At 35.6% G+C, this 24,672-nt stretch overlaps 1 protein-coding gene across 1 annotated transcript in view; it reads right to left on the bottom strand.

Annotated features, from left to right (window-relative positions):
* LOC105199894 (phosphatidylinositol 4-phosphate 5-kinase type-1 gamma) overlaps positions 1–24,672 on the bottom strand; it is a 37,824-nt gene that overhangs the window by 7,315 nt on the left and 5,837 nt on the right. The window contains 18 exon segments of the mRNA XM_026130540.2: positions 3,810–3,910; positions 5,804–6,018; positions 6,109–6,120; positions 6,512–6,719; positions 11,640–11,849; positions 11,852–12,016; positions 12,771–12,824; positions 14,607–14,684; positions 16,890–16,952; positions 19,993–20,080; positions 20,229–20,361; positions 20,455–20,678; positions 20,773–20,988; positions 21,073–21,237; positions 21,319–21,471; positions 21,559–21,807; positions 22,228–22,353; positions 23,786–23,820. Of these exon segments, the coding sequence (XP_025986325.2) occupies positions 3,810–3,910; positions 5,804–6,018; positions 6,109–6,120; positions 6,512–6,719; positions 11,640–11,849; positions 11,852–12,016; positions 12,771–12,824; positions 14,607–14,684; positions 16,890–16,952; positions 19,993–20,080; positions 20,229–20,361; positions 20,455–20,678; positions 20,773–20,988; positions 21,073–21,237; positions 21,319–21,471; positions 21,559–21,807; positions 22,228–22,353; positions 23,786–23,820 (2,495 nt within the window).

The raw sequence follows: 24,672 nt of genomic DNA, 5'->3' as shown, positions 1-24,672 counted from the left end.
AAAAAGCTATAACGTGGAAATAAACTTGACGCGCTTTCAGGGAAAAAGATAGGGAAAGGGATGATGTTTCACAAAATATGAAATCCTTTTGTCCGAATCATCCCTGATATGTTGCGATCGCTACGATCGTTAGAATATGCCGAGTACATTACAAGGATTCCGTCGTACCCGCGCGGCGAAGCTTATATATATAAAAAAATATGTGTCTCTTGTTTTTTTTCTCAGGCTGTTTTGCGGCGATCCGAGGCTCATCAGAATTCGGGAGGAACAACTCTCGTTATGTACGTGTTACCTTTGCGAGTATACGCAAGCACGTTGTATTTATAATTTGTATACACGATACACACACACAGTTTCTCGCGTGTGCGTACGTATGTGTATGTATAGGTACATACAGAGACAGACAGAACGTGAGACACATATAGATACATAACACTAACTATATATCTCGCAATAAAAAGGAATACGCGCGGGCCTTCTGCTAGCCGAACTATGCGCAAGCACACATTATTTACAAAGCTCCCCTGTTCGCCGTGCGCCAATTTCATGTCGGTGACACCTGTCACCCGTGTTCGCACAGCCTCTCACGTGTTAGTGAAATCTACGATATTAGTTTATTGACGGCAACGACTCGATTAGGAAAAAGACGCTTGAGTTACGTGTGTGGACAGTGGGAACGCGTGAAAATATCCGGAAGTAGACGAGATGTCATTTTCACGGCGTTTTATCTTTTGGGAATGTACTGTCGTTTACTTCTTACAACTCTTGACACAGTTTCTGCGATTATCTTTCAAATTCTCTTCAACACATTTATATGTTCTATTTAGCGGGATATTTTCGAACTTTTGCCTTCTTATCCTTTTATATTTCAAAATAAACTTTCGGCTTTGAGAGATTATCAATATTTGATTAAAAATATTTTTTATTCCTTTGATGTCGATTTTTTGTAGAAGTTAGAAAAAAGAGTAGAGGGATTATAAGAAAGAAAATTTTAGTATTTATATCTCAAATCTATACAAAATACCTTTGGAGAAATACATGCCTGCTACACTCAATTAGGCCAATTAAAAATTTTGTTTATAATAAAAGAATAGAATAAAATAGATACACGGAAAGAACATTTTGCTGAAATACTGATCTAAATAGTTATGTTGAACCATTTAAAAAATTGTATCAAACGTTTAACTTGGTTGCTAGAATATCAAAATTGATTGCAGCAACATGATCAGGACGCTTGAACGTCCTACGTAATTATTTGGATGGCCCAACATAAAATGATTTTCTGATCTAGCTAAATTTTTAGAAGAATTTAAATAGGAATTGAATAGATAGTTTGACAAATTTAAATAGAACAACTCAGTGTCAAAAGAATTAAAAATGCTTGTTTCAGTCCTCTTTGGAAAAAAAAAACCGCATCTCTCTGAAAACTTTCGTTGAAAAAATGGCATCTCGATCATTTCTCGAATTGATTTAGGACAATGTCAAAAGCTTTATCGAGTACTGTAGGCCGACGAGTATCACGTTCTTGTTAAATACGTAACCGTAATGATATTGACTCTCCTATATCCAGGAAGATTTAAGGATGCCCATATAAGGATACCGAAAGTGTTCCCTTATCATAGCGGGAAACACATTCGAGTGAGATAATCGCCCACATGTTTATGTATACAGATATACATGTCTATAACGGATTAACGCTAGAAGTCGCGGATCGAGACGAATGTCTCTACCGAACACACATTAATGGCTGAAAATCGCGTTAAGTACAAACGTTTCGAACGTAACGAAACGTTTCAAAGTGAATGAAACATGTACGCGTTGTCAAAATGGAATGGTCCTTGCAATCTCGATCCAGAATAGATCACATGTTCGCCTCGATCCTCGATGAAGCTAATCGTATTACCTTTTACTTTTAACCCTTAAGTAGTCTTGCGAGTGATTTTTAGAATTAAACAAATGGTGAATAATTTAATATAAGAATAAATTCCAATTTGCAAATTATAATATTTTGCGAGCCTCTATGCCTAAGAGAATGATTTCAAGAGATTGTAAATATATAAATAACTGACGAACGGGAAGTTAAAATGAGAATTAAGAGAACCTGGTGGAGACAATGTCGACAAAAGAGGGTGGGAACGTGAGGAAGAACGATGGATGAGATTTTTAAGAAATAAAGCATTATAAAAAAAATCACATGTCCCGCTGGGAGAAATTCAACTACCAAACACCGGTACCAGTAGCAGTATCAAATATTAAACACAGCTGTTAAACAGCCTAAGAAGCGAATTACATTTGGCATAGTTAATAACCTACTCTAACGCGACACCAATCAAGGGTTAAACCGTACTTTGCTATCCGTGATTATCAGCCTCGCATTCACACAGCCACTCACTCTCTCTCTCTTTCTCTCTCTCTCACTTTCTCGTAGATTTGTCGCTACGGTGGTGCAGGTCACCCACAGAGCACGTTGCGCACGAGGTGACGGAGATTATTGAAGGAGGACGAGAGTCGTGCATTCACTCGCGCTGCAGTATCTCCTGATTCAGGAAAATAGACAAAGCGTTCAGACAGTCTGACTCTCTCGCATGGAGCGTTCCAAAGCGGCCGTTCGTTTCTGTTCAGAATGAATTTAATGAGAGCTGAGACAGACCTACCCTCAAAAGTAAGGAGAGAGAGAGCAGCTCGTGGCCCTCTCTCCTCTCTTTTTCTCTCAAGAATTGACGAATACTTTCTGACAAACAATATAATTCTGGTCACCATTGATTGTAGATAATTATACAGGATACTTCGCTTCTTCCGCGATTTCCGCAACCTTGAAGTGACTCTACGACGTTCTGCTTTTATTCCAAATTATTGTAAAATTATTCGACGTACAAATAGATATATTCAACGCGATTCTTCGAAAAGCAAAAAACCATGTCGCGCAGCATAAATCATGCTGACGTGTATACTTTGCGCACATACTTTTGCGTTTCGTCAGTCATCAGTCCTGCGATAAAGCGTTTGTTTATTTTTCAATAAAAAACGTGTGGCGCAGCGTAGTGAGGAATATTATACGCGTCGACGCGTTTGTCACGCGAGCGATGAAACATCTCGGGAATAATATCGACATTGTTTTCGAGCGCGTGCCTCTATCTCGTTTTTTAGGAATGAAATTCAGCTTGGGACGCTCCATGCGGATCGCGATTAGTCGGATCACCCTGAAAAATCCTTCGATACTTCGGGGATATTTAAAGGGGTCTTAAAAACGACGCAATTACCGTTCGATAGGCTTTTGTGACACGTCTAGCTTTAATAGTTACAGTAACTCTCGATCACTCGGGGAGAAAACATTTAACAAGTTTAAATAATTTGATCAATCGGCCACTGACGATAGCAAACTTACCATGTCGAATAAATCGTCTGTTCATGGATATATCTAGCTGCGGCAATGGACAATCATGATAGTATTACTACAACGAAGTAAAGCAGTAAGAAATATACAGTAATAAAATTATAAATTAAGTGCAAAACTGTGCCTTTATAAATAAAAATTTGTATTTGTAGCAGGAAAGCTTTCGTATTTAATAGAAATAGATTAAATAAAAAAAAAAAGACATGAAAGGTACACTCCTGCAAAATAAGTTTTACTCATCCTCGATTTCATAATTCTCCTCTCTTGTGTTTGTGAATCAATATATACATATTAAATTTTATGGATGTATGTTAAGTATGAAATGAAGATATTTTTTATACGTCAGCATGATTCTCCATTGCTTCAGCTATATTTTCACGTGTCCGATCGGTCATTGAAATAAATTAGGGCTTACCATCTCAGTCGTGAGACTCGCTAGGGCCTCCTCCACAGTTGCCGCGATCCTTCCACCGTCAGCCTGACGTTGATTACCCTTGATCGGCGTCGTCGGGCAACCTAAAATTATCGTTAATCGTCATCGTGCAAAAAATAACGCTGGTCCTCGCGGATTACCGTTAACGGAAGGCAAAAGGTACCCCGTGTGATCTGCAAATTAGCTCTATACTCGGAAAAAAGCAGTCTCACAACTGTGAGAGATTAAGAAATCTTCGAAACGTTACGCGAGAACACACGCGTAACATTTGTATAAATGTTTTGTACAAATAAGTTTTAAACGATAAATTGTCTGTGCCTCTTTTTCGATTTCGCAACTTTTTTGGGGAAATATCGTGCATTTGAAAAATTGTGTGGTCTATGAATGAGAAGAAGCGTGTGAAGCTAGTTGTTTACGTGAGCCAATAGTGAAGAAAGACATGAAGATAGAGGAGAAATAAAAAATAGATAAATATCAAAACTTATCTGCCAGCGGTCCTAAACACTTCTCAAAGGTCAAGAGACGTATACAGATGAACGTATACAGATGAAAATAAAAAAATAAAATCAACATAGATAGGATTTGATAAAGAATGACGAAAGAGTGAAATTTCGCGTTTTGGTATTTTTTTTCTTCTTTATTGTCTCATAGTTATCAGGCATTTTAACAAAGCTTCATTTAAATTAGCTAGACAGGGCTAGACAGAACAACATTGATTGATAACTTGGTTCTATTCGACTCCACGCATTGATGCAATTAATTCTGTGGTAACTAATGCACGAGTATGTAAAATGACTATATTGGAGAATTACAATTTCGCGCAAAATGCAATCAAATTGCATGTTCCGTCGTTTTTTTTACGAGAATTACTGTAAACAGTAATATCTAACGTTTTTGTTGATATGAAATCAAAAGCGAGTAAAAATCGTTTTCTTGCATTTAAGTGCCACAATTGAGAAATGATCTTGAAGCATAACAGACTCTATGCACGACAATAACATTAATTACAATAACATTTAAGTTAAATCTTTGCTTTTCAATTCGTCGCATTTATACATTTTATGTGTGTATTTCGAGATAATTCAAAAATATCATATATATTCATTTAAAAAAATCTTTGCTTTAAAAAAAGCTATAACTACAATAAATAAAAATCATAATAAAAAATCAACGAAGATATGTGTATATTCACATATATAAAGTGTAGAACAAATTAAAACTTTATAATTTTATATTTCATATTTTGATCTCCTTGATATGTTCACACATTTACACATTTAATTTTATGTTTTTATATTTACTCCATTGTAAATATGGATTCTAGAATCTTCGTTAAGAGATTTTCCTAGACATTAATAATTTTCTATCGCATTGATATTGGAATGTAATAATTTGATAATTGCGACAACGTGTGATATGTATTGAAAACTGATTGAAAATTGATGACAATAATGTACATGTACGGGACATGTTTAAAAAATGATGTTTAATGTTTAGAAGAATTAAATTGTTTCAACTGAATATTCAATTGTATAAATTAGTCAAGTGTTCAATAATTCTATATACATATTAACAATTAACAAGATACAAACTTATCGTCAACATGATTGTCGATATTATTAATTCTATTACATTATTCAATTTATATAAATCGAAAATAAAAAAAGCTCATAAAAAAAGCTTCAGATTCACAAAATTAATATAGCTTACTTAGAAAAATTAAGTCGATTCTTCGAGATATACATACTCCTCGTAAAAAGGCAACAATCTATAAAACCTGCGTTAACACTTAGCAATTAAACAACGAATTGCGAGAATCAATATGACGTATCTACATTTTTCGCACGAGCGTCTCCTCGTTGGAGCGTTCAGAGGAGACAGAAGAGAGACACAAATTCAGAAGAAGAAGCCGAGAAGTCCTCGTGGCAGTATTCTTCAGGTGCCATAGTAGATGTTGAGCGCGTAGAGCAACTTACCTATGTCGCCGCTGCTGGAGCTCTCGGTGAAGGACGGCGTGCCCTCGGTCCACGTGGGTGTTGAGCCCTCGGCGCTACCGGCCGGTGGGGTCCACGTGAGACAGCCGCCACCTCGGCTGCTGCTGCCGCCGCTCTCGACGCTCAGCGACGACTTGGTTTCCCTTCCGCCGCTGCCGCTGCCGCTACCGCTACTCTCCAAATGCACGTCCGATATGCTGAAGATAAATTTGTTCGTAACGTTTACCGTAGACAAATTTGAGGAGAGTGAATAACCATGTGTGATTAAATTAAAATCAAATACTAACATTCTCCTTTTCCTGAGGTGTTGCCGTGATAAAGCAAAGAAAGAATGTTTTCGTTTAGATGCGTGCGAAGTGCGAAGACAAGCATAAAATATATTTCAAGCTAAATATAGGTAATATAAAAAAAAAAAGTTCAAGCGGTGTAACGTATCTGTGTCTTGTCAATTACAGATCTGACGGTCAATCAGTAACATCTATTCATAAAAATTGTGTGTATATGATTCTTTGAAAATTTCGCAATTGTACCATTTCATATTAAAAATTTGTCAACTATTTTTATTGTAGCTATATGAATATATGAAATGATGGCTAACAATTTTTTTTATTGATCTTGTTACTGGTTGAAAATGAAGTTATTTCAAAATTGTCAACGATAGGTGAGCGATTGGCAGAAGAGAGTACTCACCTTACAGTGTCGTGATACGTCTTGGTGAGGGTAACGTGATGAACAACCTTATTTTGTTTGGAATGAGCAGAGGATAGACTGCTCGCGAGGATGGTGGCTGCGCCGCCTTGCTGAAGGTGACCACCGGAAGCCAGGGTTTGGTCGTTCGAGCGGACTGCGTCGTCAAAGGGCGGGGGCGGGGTGGAGCAGGTGGAAGGAAGGGTGCCACCTACAAAAAGCGCGCTACAATTAGCCCTAATTAATACCACGCGCATTGAATGCCGAAATAGTAGGCAGGGGTAGAAAGGCGGCAGAGGATGAGATAAGGGTTCCGTTTACTAATTATCACATTCATAGATATGTTGCTATACAAAGACGACGCATGTTTGGCAGAAAATTACGATTTACTTTTTAATAGCGACAGTACAATATATTTTAGAATAAATATATTTCTCATCACAACTTCTCGAAAGGGACTGATATAAATCTTCACTGCGAAAGAAAAGTTAAAAAACTTGAAAACGTTTTTTTTTTTTTATAACATGGTATTTATCGTCATATCAAGTTGTATACGTTAATTTTATAGTTTGATTATTATTATAAGAAAAATTCGTAACTTTGTTAGCATACAAACAGAATTTAAAATCTATCAATGCTTGATTTTATACATTTATGTATGTAGTTTAAAAAATTAAATCGACAAAAGCTCTAAACCATCTTACAGATGAATTTAATTGTAGTGAAATCATTGGGAATTTTTAACGTATATAAAATAGTATTAATTTCTTCTCTAATTCAATAATAAATTCATTATTCTGCCTTTATATGTGTGTGTATATATACGTATATATATATATATATATATATATATATATTAAATAATGGCTGATAAAGCTTAGGATAAACAACTTCTGATACTTAGAAGAAGGAAAATATTTATATAAAGTTTTCTAAGCGTGATTGTGTGTACGCAGCGAGAAAACTACGCAGAGCAAAATTACATTTCCAACATTTTTAAAAAGACAAGCCAGCGACGAATTTTTATGTCGCGGTAATATGATTATTGTATTTTTAAAAATACTGGAAATATTAAAGTACGAAGCATCTATTTTCAAAATCGATAGAAGCAACTTCAAACAAGTATTAAATTATATTATTCACACTTATATGTTATCTACATAAGTGCAACAACAAATAAACTATTTTTAGCTAAAAAATAGGATAAATCCAGTTTTATACGATGCGATTACTATATTATCAACATACTCGTATATAAATGTCCACTTGTGTTGCAATAATTTACTACTAGACAGTTTATTACATATAATAAAGTTTCAAAACAATATGATATATACGATTAACTCTCTGTTCAAAAATAAGTTTAGTTATTACATGTAAAAATAATGTATTTAGCAGAAGTGAAAATTATTGGCGTTACGTTTCATTTCTGCCATGAGTAAAACCAATAGACGAAACCCAAATAGTTCGATACGTCATAAAAATTTTCAGGTTTAAAATTGTGAACATTTCGACATTACCGCAAGCTTGTAGTAACATTGCAGAAATAAATTTTTAACTTAAGTAAAAAGTTAATAGATTAAAGTTTATGTGTTTCAAAAATAACTAGTTAAAGTTAAAAATTAAATAATTAAAAATTAACTAAGGTAAGTTAAAAGTTATTAACTTTATTATTTAACTTTTAATTTTTTGTAACGCGGTGCGATGCAAGATCTCCCTAAAAGTTGTTGATCAAGAGACGCAGTAGTCTCGCGCAGCGAGATAGACTCCGCATTACTCGAAGCACACGTGTACGCCGTTTCTATTAATGCCCCACTCGGGTTGTTGAGCATGGTCCCGTAAGACAAGCGCCGCGCCGCGCGCCATCTGGGCCGCCTCCCCACTCTTCTCAATCGCTCGGTCCACGTGGATCACTCATTCATACTACCCGAGACGCACGTGCAGCCGTCGGCCGACGGGTTGTTGACCGAGCGACCGAGAAGAGTGGGGAAGCGGCCCAGACAGCGCGCGGTCAACAACCCAAGTGGGGCTTTAACAAAGACTCGCGCGCTTCGAGTAATGTGGAAATTGAAAAGAAACCTATAGGTTCAGATAAAATTATATAAGATTTCTATTAAATTTTTATACGTTTCTATTATTTCTTATCCGGTTTCTTATACTTTTTAAACAGGGAAGTTCAGAGACATATCGCATAAACCTTACATTAAAATATTGTAATATTGTATGGAAGTTACAAAAGATTTTTGCAATGTTACTACAAGCTCGCGGTAACGTTAAAATGTTCGCAATTTAAATCTGAAAATTTTTATGACGTTTCGGATTATTTGGAATCGTCTACTGGTTTTACTGGTGGAAGAAACAAAACGCAACGCCAGTAATTTGCACTTCTGCCAACTGCATTATTTTTGCTAGTAATAACTAAATCTATTTTCGAACAGACTATAAGTAGCAGAGTATAACTAGGAGATAAACAAACGCAATTAAATAAATGGACGGATATCGGATTATATGGACTAAATTAATAACAATAGCAAACAAGGTATTATTTTGAGAACAACAACACGATATAAGCAAGATTTTATTTCCCGTAAAATAGATTGCGTTTATTTACTCGTTCGTAGCAATAAAATTCTATGCATGCAATTTTTAATAAAACTTGCTAATAGGGACGTCAATCAATCAACAACGTAACGATAATTTTACACAATAAGCAGGGAAAAGTTGAGATCGATTTTTGTTACATATAAATTTTTATACCTCGTCGATGTCTTAGATCGACTGACATTGAAACAGACGTCGCAGATGTGGAAAAGAGAGCAGGAAGACATTAGTTCAACAGATTGTTCTCTTCGGTGTCTATTAATAACGGTGGTCGAACATTAAATGTAGCACATCATTTTCGATAATTTTGATTACCAAAAATGTATACTGTTATCACAATCTGAGATCGAATGATGATATGTAGGAAATAATAACTGTAAGAACGCGTGCGTTGTGTTGTCATGCAGCAGTGATAAAAAGGAGACATTTTACAAAACATTTTACGTAAGCGTCCAATGAAGAAAGATGAAAGCTGTAGGTCTTCCTTATAAGGTTGAAAGCTGCGGTTCTTTTTCATATGATTACAAGTTCGAAAGAAGATCTGATATAGTATCGTTTACGCAATCGAAAATCGTTATCACCTCGATGACATCAAGTCTCTCATCGTTATCAATTAAGCTTTTTAAGCTACTTTCTCTTCCTTATTTATATATATGTATACGTACATTGATTACTAAGTTTCGTAATAATTTAAAATGAGTAATCAAGAGATATTTCTCTCTTTTTTTTTAGGTGAACGATTGCGTCTTTTGATAAGTATGCAAGAAAGAAGCATTCGGTTTTAGCATTTCAGATTCTGGATTAAACGATAAATCGCAGTGGCCGCTCGAAAACGATTTGAAAGTTTGTCTCTCGCGTCTAGCATCAGTATTTAATGGTCTTCCTTTCAACGCGAATCTTTCCTCCTTTTTATTCAATCGAATTTTATTGATAGGCAGTGCAAACTCTTGTTTAACGGCGCTAATTTCAATTCTTTTATCCAAATTATCCGAATGTATATCTTCACGCCGAGCATTCTTCGTTCCGTCTCTCACATCCGCCTTAATTTTCTCAAAAGTCTTCACTTGTTCGGAAATGGAAGATCTTTCAATGTCGCTGTCCCTATTTCGAATACCGTTGAAACTGGAAGATACAAAATCTTTTCCTTTAGCTGTGCTCAGTAATTTATATCGATTCGCATCTTTCACATTACTTTTCCTAATATCGTCAAATAAAGATCCTCCTTCACGAAGAAAAGAACTTTCATCGCAGTTTTTACAGTCGGCTCTCGGAGACTCGTGTTTATATCTCTTTAATCTTTCGTTAGTATGTCGATCAAATTTATTGGTTCTCTCGCGGACTATCTTATCTGCGATGATTTCAGTTCCAACACGATAACTATTTACAAAAATTCTTCGGAATTCGCTCTTATTATTTCGTTGTTCGTCGTTTATATTTTTAGAGATGTTTCTCTCGTCAAGATAGTTATTATCTTTATCAGAAGAACAATTCTGTTTCGACTCATCGCACTTAATTGCCGATTGCTTTTCGCTTGTCAAACATGTATCATTTTTATTACTTTTCCCCTGAATCTGATTATTATTATTTTTATTTCTCAGAGAACTCACTTTCAAAGACAATATTTCATCCTCTCTCTTTGTATTTCTTTTCTTCATTTCAGTTAAATTTTCATTAAAAGTTTCTTCCACGGATATTCGTTTCTTCATCGACGGTTTTGGCGCAAGTCGTTTTTTTCTTTTAGATTTCTCTCGAATCTTTTGCAGTAAAATGCTGTCTTTTTTAATTGACGCGAATTTTAAGATTTTTTGCTCGGCATATTCTTCAGCAAGCTTATTCTCCGCACGAGATGTTCTCGCATTTTCCATTGATTTGTGACGATGTGACATCGTCGTGACAGACGCTTCAAGATTGTTCTGCTTCCTCTTTATCTTCTCGTAATACGTCTCAGAGTGTTTCTTGTCCTTTCGCGACATCTTATAATTCATCAGATCTGCTCGAGAGCCTGGATTAAAAAAGTACGTAAACTTCGCTGGATGATCCGTCTTGGTGTCATCTCTTCTCTCTCTATCTCTCTTCGAGACTTTACGATTACCAGTTTCTATAGTTCCACCGGAATCTTTCGAATAATCGAGTCGGCGAATTCCTCTATCTGGTCTTAGAGGATGCAGGCTAGTTTTAATGAAGTAAGCTTCTTTGACCTTCTCCACGCTGATGAACTCTTCCTTGTTCTCGTCGAGTTCTTCGGTGCGCCAATCCCGAATCAAATCCATCGGCCGAATCCGTTCAGCTTCTCGGCCGAAATGCGTGACGCGATAAGTATTGGACGCCGATGTACGGGCATGCAACGCATTCGATGTTGCGGAGGTAGCTTTAGTAGAAGTAGCAGCAGTGATAGTAGAGGCGACGGTTTTAGCGGTGATGATAGAAGTAGAGGTAATGGGATGATCAGATAGGAGGAATGGGAACGGATGGTGCAGGTTGCACGAACTGTCATGCAAGCGGTATCTCGTGATTATGGCTGCTTCATCACCTCGGCTGGAAGTCACCGACGACGTCGTCGAGGCGGTGGTGCCGGCCGCTCGGTGATCCTCGGAGGACCTGGCGGTCCTCGAGGCGCCCGTGCCCCGCGGCGGCACCGGCGGTGGGACCTTGCCGGACGGCACCAGGTTCGGGTTCGGCGGACTGGCCGCGCTTCTACCTTTCAGCACGGCCGGATAACTCGTGACCTTGACCGTGGGGCGGCCCCGGGCGGATGCTCGTGATGCGGCCCTTGACCGGCGGCTAAGGTTAACGGGGGCGGACTCAGCGGACCGGCGGCAAGGTTAACCGGGGTGGAGGTGGCGATCGGCACCGAGGCCGCCGCGTTCGTCGTCACGCTGATCGCCGCAGGATCGGCCGAGCTAACTGCTGCGTGGTCGTTCGAGGTCATTCGGAGGCCGTCCAAGAGGGTTCAACGGGGGAGTCGCGGGTGCAGCGTCGCGATGGCGCGGAATGGGAAGACAGAGAGAGAGACAGGCGAAAAGAGAGAAACAGAGAAGCCGGATGAGAGAAGTCGAATGATCGGAGAACCGTGCAACGTTGATTCTTCTCTGATTGATTCACTTTATACAAGAGTGGTCCGCGAGCATATTGTCTAACTACTGCAATTTATTTATAACGTACATGTGTTTGTAATCAAAGGTAGGTACGTGACCAGAGTGCATTACGTGAAGTTCACTTTTCGCTAATATAAAATCCCCTGGTAACATTCTCGATTCACAAATACGTCGAATTTACGTTGCACAGCCCGTTCAACAAATCACTTGCAAGTATAATTAAAGTAATAAATGAGACACGATTTGCAATTAATATTGCTGTAATTTAATTGGAGTCAGTAAATTATTTTCAACTCATTAACTTTCATCTTTATTTTTATATGCAAATTCAATTTTAAATAGACTCAATGCTACAGAGAACAATTTATACACGGCTCCTCAAAAATGTTCTAACAGTCATCGTTTTTATTTCTTGAATGAAGAAAAAAAACTCGCTTTCCAAATCTAATACCGTTTCCAAAAGATAACGGTATATTTTCGCGATATCGCGACGCAATCTTGAGAATAGTTCCACATGGCAATGGACAACTGTACATTACGAGAGTAAGTGATCGTATGAGACTCACCGGCCTTCGTAGGTGATGTAGCATGCATTGTCGAACCTCCAGTTGCCGCCACCGCTAAACCACCATACAACACCATGTACCATTACCGTTCTGCGGTACGTGTCTAGCTCTTAATCGGACAGAGAAACTCGCCGCGGATTTCGAGGAGGCGCGAAAACGCGGAAGCCATTCAGTGCCGAAAGCGCGTTACAAGCACAAGATGATCTCGTATTCGGCGTCACGAAATCTCTTTGTCGTAGGGTTTGAAACCGGTGTGACAGCAATCTTTCCGATTCCGCTGATTATTCCTAATACATTACACTAGGTTACACAATTTACACAATTTTTTCGATACTTTTATGCCATAATATGAACTAAAACAACAGCTCTGTGTAACATTTTTCTAAAACGAACGATAATACATTGCGCCGTCATTATCAGTCAAAGTGTAATTAACATATTCGAAAATTCGACTTGATGGAATTTTTCTAACGACAAGTTCAAATTTATAATACGTTAAAAAAAATCGTTTCCTTTTCTTGCATTGAAATTAACGTAAACTTTGTAAACTAGTGTTATTATATATTGTATAAGTCTTTGTCGCGTGTCTACAGCGTCAGGATCAAGCGACTCTTCCGTGATTGTCATTCAAACCCTGCTTCATCAACGTTCCTTCAAGCGTTTCATTCGCAGCGAAGCACGATAAAAGCGAACCCCGCCGAAATCGCGCGGTCCCAGTTTCTCTGTCCAATCTCGTTGGCCGATAGAATCCCGAGAGGCAGAACCCGAAGATTCGAGCAAGGGACATGTGTGGCAAGGGGAACAGAACGACTGACGGACATTCACGATGTAAAGCAGTATACATAGGACGGTGAGCGGACTGATTACGGAAGGGAGTTGAAGTGAGAAGGATCGAGGTGCAGAAGTGTGTATCACTGGAATTACTTTTATTTTTGCCAGGTAAAATATAAGTTTGACAAAATGTAAATCGATTCCGCTTTCTCTCTTTTATGTACAATATACAATTTTGCACTTAATATTTACACCGATTTTACCATTCGTCGTTGATTCGAGTCCGTGTGAGATATATGTACAGACTTACGTTTTTGACGGGCAAAATTCTCTAAACTTTCGGTTCACCAAGATAAGAGAGAAACGTGAGATTGAATGTCGTTTTTCTTTACAACGTGCGCCTTTGTGGTGCATATTAAGAGCTACTAAACAATTAAAGACTATAGTAGATGTGTACATACGTTCTTTTTATATGTGTAGTGGAGTATCCACAAGGAGCCAACTTGGAGCAAGGGACAGGGAGATCAGTTAGGATCAGGACGGGACTTCACCTAGCACTCTCGACGTCTTCGGATATCGGTATTGCCGTGAATGCTTTAGAAGCGGGTAACGTGGGAATGCCGCAACTAAGTTTATTGCACTTATCGCTGTGCCTGGCTACAGTGAAATCCAGCGCAAAGCCAATGATAGAAACGTGAAGAAACGTTCTGTCGAAATCTTCGGCACGATTTTCGGAATTCACGTTTCTAACGTACAAGCTTCTAATCGCGATGCCGATATATCTTACGTGCTTGGAATCGGACGTTACTTTAATAATCAATTCATTCGTCACGATTTGTTATCTTAGAATTAGATGCGCTAATTAGATGCGCTGAAGACAAACGTCCATTTATTTAAAAAAAAACAACAAAAAAACGCGAAATTAATTATTGACGATGCCGTTACTGATGTTCCGAAAACCGATCAATTTCTCGCGTGATATCATGAACAAGCGTAAAGAATTTTGGAATGACAGAAAATTGGAAAAAAAATTGTTCGAATAAGAAAGAAACGCATTTGACTCACCGGTTGAATCGAAGTCACCTTCCAGCGGCCTTAGTGGTCTGCTTATACTTTTCCTCTTCGAAGGGGAATGTTTCAGAGCTGCAACATAGAACGTGCGATGCCATAATTTCTTGCGCAAACTGTGCAAATTAAACGTCAAATTAAATTTCAAAACCGTTGTAAAAATTACGCATATGTTAAGTACGCCTAACAAAAGGGCTCAAAACTCAAAACGCTACAAAAGCTGACATCGGTATTAAAGAGTCGAAGAACATATTGCTAGCTTCGTTAATACTATTTTTAGTTTGTGGAAATTATCATAAACTAAATTGTTAGTAAAATATCGTAAATCGAGTACTTAATTTTTATAGCAATTATGCACATCAAATATTGTAAATATTTCTGCTTTGTATCGCGATACAATTATTATAAATTCTAAAGATAGAAAAACGTTCTTAACTCTAACATTAAAAAAAAAGTTGTTAATTTAACTAAATTTTTCAACTTGATTAAATTTTTTCAGTTCAAATATTTATGTATTTAAGTTAAATATATAAACGTTTCAACTAAAGTTTTAGTATTTTATTTATACAAGTGAAAAATATAAATACTTAAACTGAACAAATTTAATAAAGTTGAAAAATTTAATCATTTTAATAACTTTTTTCTCAATGTATAGAACTAAAATCGGAATTTATCCTAATTGATTTTATAAAATCAATAATTATAATTATTTAAAATTGCTTTTAATAAAAAAATTAATTAATTACATATATATCGGGATAATTTCATTTTAATTGTAATTTTAATTTTAGATATTTCATTATTCTATTCCTGAACGAAAGAGATCTAGCTACAGCACTGTATTTGCCATGTGTAGCCGTCTACAGATACAGTTCTCTCAATCTAATTATACTATTCTACTATCTGTTAACAAACTTTAAACTATAACGTACTTATCGTAAAATACTTATATTTTAATTATACTAATCGCAGGCATAGAATATCTAACATATATTGTGGATAAACGAGAATATAATCAAGCGGATAACATCTATTGACTTCGCTTGCTTTTAAGCGAGAGCTCTCTTTCTTGTAGCAATTGTCACCTGTATATATGTACTACGTCTTAATCCATGCCTACGTAATTAATCACATAGAGAAAGTATGTACGTACATGAGAAAATTGTGCTGAAGTCTGTAAAAATACACTTTATGCATACGTAACAACTAGATTTCATTGTAATTTGCGCAGACGTTTATCCATTAATTTATCGGTCCGTGCTGTGATTATAGGGTATGTCTAGGCTAAACTAATTGCTGCACGATACCGAATGTGACAGGATTGTGAAGAATTTATAGATAGAGAAATGAAGTGGAAAATACGCTGAGAGTAAAACGCAATTATCGAAAACTTTTCGAAATATTGGTTGAATTTTTTACGAGATGCTGTGGAAAAAATATAATCTAGGAAAAGGGGGTGAAAGAGTTCATCGTCTATAATTAATATCGCGATTGTTATTCTTGGATATATTGAGAGAATGACCTAGATTTTATAGAAAAAAAATTCTTGGGCTGCATGTTGCAAAATGTGTCAGAAAAACAAAGAATAGAAGTGTGTGTAAAAGATAATAAAAAACTACATGTCAGGCGTACAATTCTCAATGGCTGTAGAAACAACACAAGTAAAAACAAGAAGCACACTCACAAAGACGTTCGATAAATTCATTCATATACTTCTGCTGTTTAACTTCACGTTAAAAAATCTTTTCAGTGAAAACGTTCAAATTTAAAAGAATCATACTTGTTAATAAGCATAAGAATTGTGCTCAAAGTTTTATTGCGTAAAAATATATATTTATATTGTGAGATGTAAACCAAGCTTTAGTGCGTGTAATTAATTTTTCGAAATTACTATTCCTCTCAATTTTAATGCAAATAAAAAAATAAATAAGATATAAAAATAAATGTGCGACATTCTAACATATTAAATATTATTATCTTTGAGTATCGCATGCAGAGATATCTAACATTAATTTAGTAAATTATTTTTGCAAAAATTATTTCAGAATCTCATTAAAACAATCATTCAAATTCTTCCAAAAAAAATTGTGCTAGACGTTTTATCTGATCAGTGCAAAATTACATAGAAATAAGAGGCGAGATAAATCCACACACTGTAAAATTAAAAAATCACAGCATGAAAAACGGATCATTCAGAAAAAGAAACACATACAGGCAGACGATTATGTAAAAACAAACGTACAAAAATGGACAGATGGACGCACACATAGACAGAGTTACCTATATAGCTGGTGACGAGGTTACGGAATTTGCGATGATTCCCCTTAATCTCAGGCAGGTCCACTTTTGGTATTCAATTTTCGAGTTTCGATCGGTAGCAGGTCAGACGAGGTCAATGGGGGTCGACACGAAAAGAAGTGCACGGGACACAGAAACATCAACATTTAGCAAACTCCGCTTATATATGATCATGTATACCGGATTATTTGAACGAATAACAAAATCATAAGGACTGCCGAGAATAAATAGAGACATTAAAGAAAAATTAGGATACAACACCTAATTTCCAAACGTGTCCAAAGTCGAGACACAAAGCGACTTTGAATTTCCTTTTTGTACTCGGATAGGAAAAATTAATATCGTAGATACTGTCGTAAATTATTATCCGAGCAGATCAATTGAACCTTGTTGCATTCGAAGATTTATGCGACTCAAGTTTGAAGATTTATGCTGTTTGAACGACGCTTCAACACATAATTCAAAAAAGACATTATACTAATTATACTTTCCCTAGAGCGTTTGGGCTGTCAATTGTAATTTGTTTATTCACATAAAGTATAAGTGATAGGTGAGTCAACAAAACGCAAACGTATGTAACACAACAAACACGTTGCACGATACAATATTAAGACAATATACAAAGTGTAACGCGCTGATGGTGCGAGAAACTTAATATGAATAACGACTACAATGTAGGGATGTAAATCATAATAGATGGATCAATGTCAATAATGATGGTAGTATACAGGGTAGTAATAGTATTAGTAGTAGTAGTATTAGTAGTAATAGTAACAGTAATAGTAGCAGTAGTAGTAATAGTACTAGTGGTAGTAGTAGTAGTGGTAATAGTAGTAGTAGTAGTAGTAGTATAGTAACGGTAAGTTATAAGTGTACGGGTGGGCTCATAAATGAAATGAAGTTGTAAACAGCGCAAATGTTTATTGTAAAATATATAAATATGTACAATGGTGCCCACGTTCAGTCGATAGCTGAATATTTTTACAATAAAAAAAAGTTTCTACTTCTACCGATTATTCTCGCTCTCACACTCTCGCATTCTCCCTCGAGTTAATCTCGTACACCCACGCGATCCTACATTTGCTACTCTATGGTCAAAAATATATACGTTCAACATTATTTGTATATCGCAGAGATTCTTCTACAGATATATAGATCGCACAAAATTAACTAGCATCTCTATAAAGTGGAGAATTGCATGGATTCTTTCGAAGCATGTTAAGCAAACTACTTGAATGCTCGGGGTGTATTTCGTGCGTTCTATTATATCTTTTTTTTTACTAATGTGCTCTGATGGACGAAAATATCAATGATTGCTTTGGCGCATCGATAAAATAGAAAGTTCTGTCATCAAGATTTATCTATCCTTGATATTAAAGAAATTTCCATAAAACTTTGGCACATGACATTATTGATAAAAAAATTTATAAACAATAGAACTCGTTGTGATCGTGATAATCGGTACACTAACACAGTGCACACATATCCCCCGTTATACTATAAACTAGATTAGATCAAGAGAAAAAGTCACTAAGAAGCAAAAAATATTTAATTCTTTTATTTGTCACATTTTATGAAAATCTTGCTGTCAGAATGACTGATTTCTTTAAACATGGCTCTGAATAAAGGCTATTATATAAGGAAAAATGTTAATGCAAGTCAAGATACAACAATACCGATATACAAAAAATACTCAGCTATACTTGTGGACACCAGTGATTGGTAATTCACTCTATTTCTTTCTTTAATAATTATATCGAAACAAAATTGTGTATTGAAAGAAAATATAAAATAAAGTTAAACTTGCAAAATAAAGTTATAAAAAACAAGGAAAAATTAAATATAATAAAATATACGTACGTGTATTGTGTTAGCAATTAGTTACACCAAAACAAAACCCAAAAATGATCAATTGACACTCATAAACCCAAAATATATCTTATTCACAGCATTGATTCGAAACGAATGCAGGTATCCGAAAAGTTCCGTTCTGGATCGGATTGAACTCTACTGATAAATGTAGCATTCGTTGAGATAAAAAAGCGCGTTATTCTTATTTTACAACAAACAATTCTAATTTACGCATGATATTTCTTTAACTTACGCAAGGCACTGATAGATCAATAAAATTCAAATATAACCATGATATTGATGCAAACGTCGCATCTAAATAATTTTCGGATATCCGCACAGTATTTGTCGCATTCTCTGCAGTCACTCTATTATCTTATAATCGCTATTATAATCGTTAGAACATTTCCCTGGACGGCTAAATCTGTGATAAAATCTGTCAGGATAAAATTGAGTCGCTGATCTGCGCTTTCAACACTCTTAAAATACAAATAACTAGATCTAGAAAAAGAATCTGTCAAAACTGGTATCGTCCACGCGTTGATTCTGATAATAATTACGCGTAAGATATTTAATAATAAGTGGAAGCTATTATTTTGCCGTTCTCCTAAATATTTCAGTTCGTTAAGTTACTCGACGAGTTTGTTACACGCCAGACAAAAGAATATGTAACTATACATGTAAGTTAAGTAAACGAGTTTTGTAGCAACTTGTAACGAGAAGAAAAATATATTTCTAGCTTACGGCTTACTGCTGTCTATGATTGGTATATGCTTTGTTTAAGTAACAATACAAGTACCTTACTAATTATGTCATCGTAACACTATATATATATTGTAAGTATCAGTTTTGAGCTTTATTTATAATAAACTCTCGCGTTTTTTTCTCTCGCATTAAGTGTTTAAAATATTTCTCAAAAGCGTCAATAAAAGGTACAATTCGATACCATTGTATATGGTTGGAATCACAATATAAATACCATTATTATAAAGAAAATTTTGATTTTTGCAATTTAAACATCTCACAATGACTAGTTTTTCCAGTAAAAATTAATATTTATTTTTTATTTTTGTAGGAAGTTGATTGTATAATGCCACTAGATTATCATGATTAACCAGAAACAATGGATATCGATAGTTAGGTAAGCGTGAAATTACTCATAAATTAGCGAGTTTTGCTGCATGTAATCTCGTAGTCAAACTTGTTAGGACAGGTTGATTCGGATGGTACTTACGTGATGGTATTTTCTTAAATACTGTCTTGGCCATAAAATCCTGAAAGCGTTGCGCATAAAATCCTGGCCGGTGTACCGATACAGTGTCCTTAGAAAATAACAAATATTTCTTCTATATTAACGATAGGATGTTGAGATCAATGAAAGAAAGTTAATGATATTTTGTGAGAATTAAATTGTGAAAAGAAATCTATAAACTCGCGCGCGCGCATGTATGTTATGTATATATTACTTACCCCATCATGTATCATTGATTTCCACGTATGTTCCAGTTTCTTTTTCAACCTGTAGCTTTGTAAAATGTCGATAATGCCAAGGAATAATAAAAGACGTTCACCACGTGCGTTTCTGGCAGGAATGCCACCGGAACTGTTAGAGACGTAAAAACGGATTTTATTATATTTCAACAACATATTACTATATCTATCTACAGAAATATATCTATGTATGTATCATGCTTACGGTACGTCATCCTCTTCATCTATTGGTTCACTCTCAGCCTGGATACTCTCCATCGCTGTACTATGAGCGACCAACCTTTGACGATTTATACTACGTGATCGATTTAAAGCAGCGCCTATTCTATCCACTCTCTCTTTTTCTCTCTCAGATTGAATGAACCCGTCACTTTCGCCACCCGTTTCATCAACTTCCTCATCGGCACTCGCCGATAATCTTTGTTCTTGCTGTAATACGTTATATATATATGTATAACATGTACTGTAAAGACAAATATATATTGACATTTACGTGATGTGAAAAATGTCATATGATATTTACAGCTTTTTCTTTCGCAGCCTGGTCAAGATTATGAATTCCAACAAGTAAAGAATAATCCATAATTTTGAAACTTTCCAATACACGACAATCCCGTTGAATAGTTTTTACTAACGCACCATACGTATCGGCTTCTAAAAAGATACCCTCTGGATGATGCTCTATAAAATCTAGGTCTTTATACGTTGGAGAAGACTTCGAACGTTCTGTTTTCGATGCCTAAAATTTTTGATATACAATGTAAACAGTTATCAGTAAAGTTTGTATTGATATATGTATAAATATTCACATAATATTACAAACCTTTCTCTTGTATGTAGACCCTTTCAAATCATATTTTTGATGCAATTTTACAAATGAAGGTAAAAGATTATTCATAGCAACTAATCTAACATTTTTACTATTACACCGATAGCAATACAATCCAAAAAACTTCGGTAATAACGTTCTTGGATTCTGATTTAGATTCTGCAGAAAATAATATTGTTGTTATAAAACAGTTTTTTACGTTAAAAATAATAATGCAATTTAATTATTTGAAGAACATACCATATAATATCCTGGAAGTAGAGTTTGTAAAAACTCTCCTTCTTTATGTTGTACAGTCTTTATGATAAATTCATCATCATCCGTCAGATAAAAGATACTCCCACTAGCGCCAGGATTTGATAACTCGCGCAGTGGTGCACTACACATTGACATCTAAATGTATATTTTATTATTAGTACAAAGCTAACATTATTATTTAGCTAACAGAAAAACATTTTTGAGAAAGGACATTTGTCTCACCAAAAAATCATCTGGTTGAATGCCAAAGAGATCTCTAAAATAACGAAATGCAATGGGTGCATAGTTTTTAAATTTGAACTCCGAGAAATGATGGGCCGGAGTATGATTTGATCCTTCATGGGGAAAGTTCGTTGTCTCCACCGTCATAAAATCTTGCATTAATAAATCGCGTTCTGGTTTACTTGCAAGACCGCCAACAGCATGCTGTATACCCAATTGAATCGATCCCATAATTTGTGTGGTTTGGATCTGTATAAAACAAATAAAATATATTTAATTAATCATAGAGATATAATTACAGGGACTATTGATCTTAATTCAATAAAGTTATCGTGTCTATAATTAATATAACGAAGAAAAGAGTAATGTCTCGAGCTATTAAATAGGGAAAGTCTAATCTCTCCTGCAATAAGCTCGCATGAATTGATTGAATCGGTAAATACATGTGTGGCTGATTATCACTCTCATTGATAGCTGAATAAGAGAAGTAGCTTATCTCTTTTATTAACATCAAAAGACCTTACCACTCATACTGCTCAACATAATGTAGTACAAGCTTATTAAGTCTTTCTCTTTCACTTAATAACACCCTTTAACTTTGATTACAAAGCACAAAATCTGATCTGAAGAAACTATCCATTAAAAGTGCTACGAGAATGCTTCCCATACCTTCTTATATGTGATTTCACCTCCCACTCCAACTCTTCGATGCCCAATCTTCCTCTCTCGTTCCGATTTATTTCTTGATACCCCCGCGGGCATCTTGCCACCTGTCGTACCATGTTGTACTGAGCTCTGCAAAGATAAAATTGATAGCATAACATTCTTGTTAACACCGGACATATACTCGAGAAAAATAGCTCCACACATACAAACATGCGAATAATTATTTAATACGATCTGAAATGCGCGCGCACAGAGAGGACTCAACTAGTTATATGTTCCAGCTAACTCGCCTTACGCAAGGCCTCGTAATACACATGCCACAAAATATCTTCCGTGGCATTTAGCGCTATACGGAGGAAATACCGAAGGTATCCCCGATTACGCGTTATTCGGATGAATAATTAAACAACTAAGAAGATAAAAGAGTTTATAAGCGCCGCTTCGTTGCGATGGGTGCATCGCCGCGCGCTCGGTTGTGCATTTCGCAAAAATGAGTGATTATTGAAGCATGATATCCGCGATAATCGTCCACGTGCAACGGTGATTTATAATGTGCTACTCTTCTCAGTGTTTTTGTGCGCGCGTTTCGCGAGCCGTAATAACAGGAGCAACTCGCGAATTCGAGAACCTGTTTCGTGCGCAATTTGACTCCTCGCGAACTTTTCAAGCGTGCAAGAATCGATCCTGGACGCTCGAGTGTAAATTACCAATGACGGGCAGATCTGTACGTCGTGTAAAAATAGAAATGATTTCGCGAGTAAACGTAGGATATATCTGGCGCGACTGGCTGTAAATAGAAGATTGAAGAAACTTGTTGTGATCGGTATTGATCTATTTCGAATTAATTCATAAGGTAATTTGCTTGTTCGAGATTATCATCTACGTTCCTATCTTATCTTACGCGCTTAGCATGAATCTTTAAATTATATTTGGAATAATGCACGCTCGCGTCGAATGTATTTATAGAATAAACATCGAATAGAGAGCATATAAACAATCGCGATTAGCAATAAATGCGATATGAACGTAGATCCGCGAAAGTGGAGCAAACGTTAATGGAAAAGAATGAAAAAAATACGATAAAATGTAGCACAGTGAAATAACTTTTTCATCAATACTTTCTTTTAAGAATTATTTGAAAAGTAAACACTAAGTAAATACAGACGAGTCTATATAAAGCATTGCGAGTTACTTATTCACAAAGGAGAATGTGCAAATGCACGAGTGTATAAGATTAAGAAAGACATAACAGAGCCAGAAAAACTCTGAGATTTAGAAGAAACAAACATGGTCGTTTAATTTGAATTGCTAATGCAAACGCTGAAATTATTATTTGTAAAATTATTTTGGCTTTTGACACGCGCGCACGTATCGAAGATACGTCTCCATTTATGTTACATTAATTGTAACAATTAATTAAACGGGTATTAATTGCAATAGCAGCGAATGAAATGTTCGAATAAAATTAATTTTGTCGTTTAACGTTAATGGAACGCGTGTATTTTTTTGGATGGAATACATTTCAAGAGTAACATTTATTTAAAGAAGAATCGATACTTACGTCAAATGCTGTTATTTTCTCTCCGGTCGACTTATCTGCAAAAGAGAAATGAAGACGTTTTAATTATGTCGCATAGTGTAATGTATGTATTTTGATAACAAACAACGCACGAGTTTGATAACGGTGTAATTCCGTAAAAATAAGTAAGTAACATGTGAAATTTTTAGTAGAACGATTGAATGCTTCTTATCAATAAGATACTGATAAATAATTAAATTCACACAATAAGGAGGTCGTATAAAACAACCGTATATATATCAAGTACAATTTATATATAAAACATAAAAGCCGTCAAACCGCAACTCTGCGTATTAAAATTATAAAATAAAAATAATTATAATAGTATTAAAATTTTTCTATAAATTTTTTGAAATAATTAAAAATTGGGTGACATTCTATAATATTAATGACCTGGTGTAATAAATCAAGAGATTCATCATTTCCTCTTGTTAAAATAAATTTTTCATTAGAGCAAAATGATTTTTTAATAAAAATGCATGTATGATTATAATACATTGTGGTATTGATATACATATAAGAAATAAATTTTAGAGTCTGCACGATGAAATCGGCACTCTAAAGTGTGTTTTTGAAAAAATGAATATTAGATATCAGATATAACACGAGGAATAATGGCATTTTTGCGCGATCGATTCACCGAAGCAAAATTGCCTCTTTTATAATGCAACACACGTGTGTGTTCCAGCAACGAATAGACTTTCGAAAAATATTAATTGCCCCCTGACATTTCACGACCATACTTCTATTGCATATTTACTATTAAACGTGATTAATTAAACGTTGGAATTTCCCTTCTATATTTTCAACGAAGACAGCAACACTATTTGTATAAATTACGTAAATGTACGTTATCTACGTTACATAAT

Source organism: Solenopsis invicta, chromosome 7, assembly GCF_016802725.1.
Source record: "Solenopsis invicta isolate M01_SB chromosome 7, UNIL_Sinv_3.0, whole genome shotgun sequence".
In the NCBI taxonomy this organism is placed as follows: Eukaryota; Metazoa; Arthropoda; class Insecta; order Hymenoptera; family Formicidae; genus Solenopsis; species Solenopsis invicta.
Note: the sequence above shows the minus strand (reverse complement) of the source record. Positions and strands in the feature narration are given on the sequence as shown.